This window comes from Anoplophora glabripennis, unplaced genomic scaffold (assembly GCF_000390285.2).
Source record: "Anoplophora glabripennis isolate ALB-LARVAE unplaced genomic scaffold, Agla_2.0 scaffold372, whole genome shotgun sequence".
In the NCBI taxonomy this organism is placed as follows: Eukaryota; Metazoa; Arthropoda; class Insecta; order Coleoptera; family Cerambycidae; genus Anoplophora; species Anoplophora glabripennis.
In genome coordinates, this window is record NW_019416460.1 from 77,261 (window position 1) to 82,500 (window position 5,240).

At 30.9% G+C, this 5,240-nt stretch overlaps 1 protein-coding gene across 6 annotated transcripts in view; it reads right to left on the reverse strand.

Annotated features, from left to right (window-relative positions):
• Positions 1 to 1,422: 1,422 nt before the first annotated feature.
• Positions 1,423 to 5,240, reverse strand: part of LOC108910177 (1-acyl-sn-glycerol-3-phosphate acyltransferase alpha) — a 35,116-nt gene continuing 31,298 nt past the window's right edge. For all 6 annotated transcript variants that reach the window (XM_018714713.2, XM_018714716.2, XM_018714714.1 and 3 more), the window contains exons 5-6: positions 4,422 to 4,581; positions 1,423 to 1,714 (exon numbers count right to left, since the gene is read on the reverse strand). In XM_018714713.2, coding sequence (XP_018570229.1) covers positions 1,542 to 1,714; positions 4,422 to 4,581 — 333 coding nt within the window. In that variant the 3' untranslated portion in view covers positions 1,423 to 1,541. The remainder of the gene's footprint in view (positions 1,715 to 4,421; positions 4,582 to 5,240) is intronic.

The window sequence follows — 5,240 nt, forward strand, 5'->3', positions numbered from 1 at the left end:
TGTATTTTAATGAAAATGTAAGAAAATGTAAAATGTACGGGATAAGTGATTTTATCTTTATCTCGTAGTTCAGTTTCTATTAACCCTACAAATTCTATATTTGCACCAGAAGTCTCTCTCTGCAGAAATAGTTTATGAAAAACCTTCTCTAATTCGATTTTTATTTCAAAGAAGTGAGTTTTCTTCCAAGCTATTTCATATTCAATCGCTATTGTACAGTGGCTTAACCAGAAAAAAAATGAGGGAAACCGAAATGTAGTAAGTTAAATATTTTTCAAAAATGGCCTATATAATAAAAAAATATGATTTTCGTGTTGAATATATTTTTCGGACGTTGGAGGGAAGTATATGGACTGTGTCTGCTTATGAAAGGGTACTAAAGACTTTACAAAAATGCGCGTTGCTCGATTGTACCATTTTCAATGTAAATAATAAAATATTAGTTCATATCTAAGTAATTATTGCTGTTTCAAAACAAAATAATTTTGAAACAAAAATAATAAGTTGTTCAACTAAATCACAATAAATAAAAATTCTATTTACAATGATTTTCCTCAACTGTGTTTTGCAACTTGAAAACTAAACCACGCGTATTTTCATTAGTTTTGTATTCCGAAAAAGCATTCCCGGACATATACTATTTTGTTAATTCGTGACCGAAATTAATGTTAGTAAAATTTGGCAAGCATTTGACTTGATTTGCATTCTGTGTATAATTTTATTTTCAACAATTCCGTCATGTATTCTTTAAAAAATTTTTGACAACTTTGGTAAGATTCGAAAATCATATGAATCTTACCATATAAAGTAAAATTGATGAATTCCTACAAACGTTGACGTTTGTATGGGCAGATTCAGTGGATATTGCTATCGACCCCCTTAGATCTCATTATTGTTGTTCATCAACTATATAAATACAACTGTCGTTGCATTTATTACCTTGTCTTTTTGTGGTACGTACTTTTAGATCTGAAAGCGCTGACTGCACTGTCATCTGCCCACGGACGACCTAAGCTGCTCCAAAAATGCAGATAATGAACAGTTAATCGGACTCTGATTATACCATGATGGTTTTATAACAATATCTATCCATATTATTAAACGAAGATTACCGTAGTAGCAACTAAATAATTTATTTTTTAAGATCTTTATTTCACTGTTTTTGTTTCTACTAAGCTTTAGTTTATGCTTTGTGTACTAGAGTCTAGTAACTAAACATTAAAGCTTTCGTGACTTCTACCTGAAATGACCCTATGTGCATTTATTTTAAGTAATATATTCCAAAATATCTAGATACGAGGTCTTTCGCACACAGTTGTGCTATTAACTTGAAAAATCGACGATAATTTTTTACAGGTTTGGCGTCGTGACACTTTTTTGCTTACTTAATAAAAAATGCTTCGAATTTATTAACAGTACCACTTAATAACAACGCTTTATTAAATAATTAATAAGTTTATAAAATACATACAAACATTAAAGAGTGTAATTTATCAATACCTATTCTAATCAGTCGAAATAATTAAGTTAGTAATATTTTCTCAGTTAGTTTTAAGTTTGTCAGTATTATTTTCGCAGTTGTTCTCATTGATTTTAGTGATTTTCTCCACGTTTTCGGACATAACGTTATACGCCTCTTCCATCAGCTTTGGGAGATCGTCGGCTGTGAGGCCTTCGGTTTGAATTGAAGGTAGAATTTTTATCCTTATATGACCTAAAAATTATTAAAGGATGAAAAGTACCATTATTTTAAAAATCAAAGGCAATGAAACAGTGTTTATAATTCAATCAATAAAAAAATTATGATTATAATTTGATTAACATAAAAAATCTGGTAGATATACACTGTGTTTCATTTTTCAGGGAGCCACCATTGTATCCCAATTATTTTACATTGAAAGGTTTTGATATTTTAGAAAATAAAATTATGCATATACAGTGTGTCCAAGATAAGGATGGGACATCATTAGGATCTACGAAACGGTAAGAGATACGGGGTGGCTCAAATTAAAAAAAAGTTGTGTTTTTTTATACCTAACAATATGCCGTTTAGAAAGTTTTAAAATTCCGGGTAGTTCCGGAGATATCCGGAAAAACCCGGAATTTTGCAAAATCGTTTTTTTCTGACTTTATTTGAAAACGGTTCGTCTTCGAGGGGCCATCATCAGGTTAATTTTTTTAAATACGTCGCTGCTATTTATGACAAAATCTAAACTCATTTTTAATTCTGAATTAGATGATATTACTATTGTAATCATTTAAAAAAGTTTTTAGCTTGTTTTAGCTATCAATTAAAATTTTTCCTGATTACGGCTCTGAACGCTTTCAAAATATCTGTTGGAGGAAGCCATAACAGTATAAAAGTCAATACAGCATAAAATATCCAACAATTTTTTTTAATCAATAATTTTAAAAAATAATACGAATTTATGAAATATTTTATTACTTCTAATTAGAATTGCTAATAGTAGCAAAGAAATGTTGGATATCTTGTGTGTTGGCTTTTATACTGTTATGACATCGTCCAATAGATATTTTGAAAGCGTTCAGAGCCGTACTCAGGAAAAATTTTAAATGATGCTAAAACAAGCTAAAATCCTTTTTAAGCGATTACAATAGTAATATCATCTAAAGTGTTATACTTGGAAAGGTCTTTTCATACTTTATCTCGTGGTGAATGCGTTACCTCAATATGGAAACCTATAGATGGCGTTATTTAAAAAAGAATGCCTTTTATGGACTTTTCTCAAAAATTTTAAATGCAATGCTACAGATTTCTTTATAAAAATAAATTCAGCACAAAAAATTATGAATATAGTATAAGTTTGAAATTTCCAACAAAAGTGTTGCGCTATTTATCCAAGTTTAGGTTGTTTCACTTTTATTTAAGAAAGTGAAATAGCAGGATAAAACTTTTTATACTTAGGTTAGTTTGAAGAATATAAAAATCGCTTCATTCAAATCATGAAAAGTCCTTTCCAACGAGGTATAACACTATGGGCTTTCGATGAGCTAATCCTCAAAAAAATGCAATTTTCTGATCAGACATTAGAAGCTTCCCCCACCCTTTCTGTCGAGAGGTAGAACAAAATGTTAATAACAAAAGTCATGCACAATGATTTCGGCTATCCATATTTGTACTATTTAATACACCTAAATAGGAAACATTTCTGAGAAAAATTTAACTCTATGTTTTGGTATGTAGATTGCCCCCACTTCTCTTGGTCAATTTATTATCAAAAAATTGTTCCCGAATCTCTAAGGCCTATACTTTCTCAAATATCGTACCTCGCCGACCTTACTGGGACACCCCCTGTATATAAAGGATTTTCCCATCTATAATTGTACAAGCCATTAGCATAACAAGTGAAACACAAATGAAACATAAATATACTTTTTAATAAACCCTAAAAAGTCACATATTTGAAACTACAACTTACACAAATCCTTCTCTGCTACAATGGATTTTTCGGGGCTAAATTTTGAAAAAATGTATTAGTGATTATTTAACTGAAATTTAATAATAGCACGTTGTTCTACATTTTAAAATTTATATGGAAGAATTAAAATGTAACAACTAAGGCTATATTTTCATTTTTGAATTAGTATTGAAAAAAAGGGAATTTTACAATTTTGATCATCGGCAACGTGGCAGCTGCCGAGATACTAGAACCGTGATGTACACGACAAGAAAAGTAAACTTAATATTTATTTTTTTTTCAAACTCAAATTTTTTACAGGCATTTAATTAAAAAATTAAAAATCAGAAATATTCTGAAAAATATTTACTTAAATTAAAACACACCATTGAGTATATACCGAGTGACTCGTAAAAATCGCTGCCAGCTTTAACTGTCATTTTTTATACGATTTTCAAAGACAAAAGATTAGCCTGAATAACTCCGAAAAGCCTTTCAAGCTTACCTTAATGGCAAGTTGTTAACTATTTTTTTTTTTTCAAATGGAATGGTATATATTTTTGTATTTAGCCTGTTGTAGAATTTTTCCTAAATCCGACGATATATGGCAATTTGATTTTCCGATACACACTGGATAATATGACTTTTTTATTAATTTCGTAATATTGAATTTAATGCAGAAACTGAAGGTAGAGTGCTGTCATGTTATGTGATATTTTTTTATCTAAAATAACACTTTTCTCTATGTTTATTTGACTGATTTTATGAAACATTTGACAGTTTTGATGGAATTAAAGTTAAGAAGCATTTTACATATTTTTGATAAGATATCTCGAAAATCTGACGTGGTGGAGCAATTCTGAGGTGGGATTCGAATTCAACCTGTAAAAAAAATTGGGAAAAGGACAGTCTGATAGATCTACGGAAGGGTGTATAACCGGCGGCATTAGGAATTTTTAGAAAACAAGGTGACTGTTGAGTGTTGACCAGTTTTGTACCTACCATTATCAAACCTTTGGTTTCCTAGAAACGAGTATCTGGCCACTACCACAGGTTGTATGGGGCACTGGGAAGCCATAGCCAAGTGAAAGGCCCCTTTCTTAAAAGGTAGAAGTTTCTTAGACATATTTCGAGTACCTTCCGGGAACATAAGTACGCGGGCCTAAAATAGGTAAATTGTTTGTTGCATTGATCAATCTTCATAAATAATTACGAGTTCTCCTTTAACTGAATATTCGGGTCGATTCTGTTCGTTTATTGACCAAGATCTTATTTTATAAACCATGTTAAAAATGTAAATTATAACAAGATGACTTATTGAAACCATATTCTGTTTACACCTTTATAATAAGTATTGCTAAAAGTTACAATGATAACAATATTGTTTAGAATACGTCATTTTTCAATTTGACAATATCGCATTTACCGGTGAATTCTTAGAGAAGAAGAAAATTATAACCTAAAATTTACAATTTGTTTGTATAATGTGCAGGTATGTTGATGTATTGTGGAAAATTTTCAGTTTTCTGCATCATATGTGTATTAGGAAATGTCAAATGCCGTCTGTCAGCTCGCAGCAGCACTTTCAAAAGTAGCAAAGTAGGTGCAATTTCAAAAAACCAAGGTGCAGCATATTCTGGTATACAGTGTAGGAAAGTACCGATGGTCTATCAGAAATTACGTGAGAGCGATAAAGTAAGCCATAGAAATCCATGTGATAGACAAGGATGGCTATAATGAAGGCGTCTAATAGTCAACGCCCATTTCGCTCTTCCACAAATAAGAAGTGGATCTTATTTGTGGAAGGGCGAAATGGGCGGT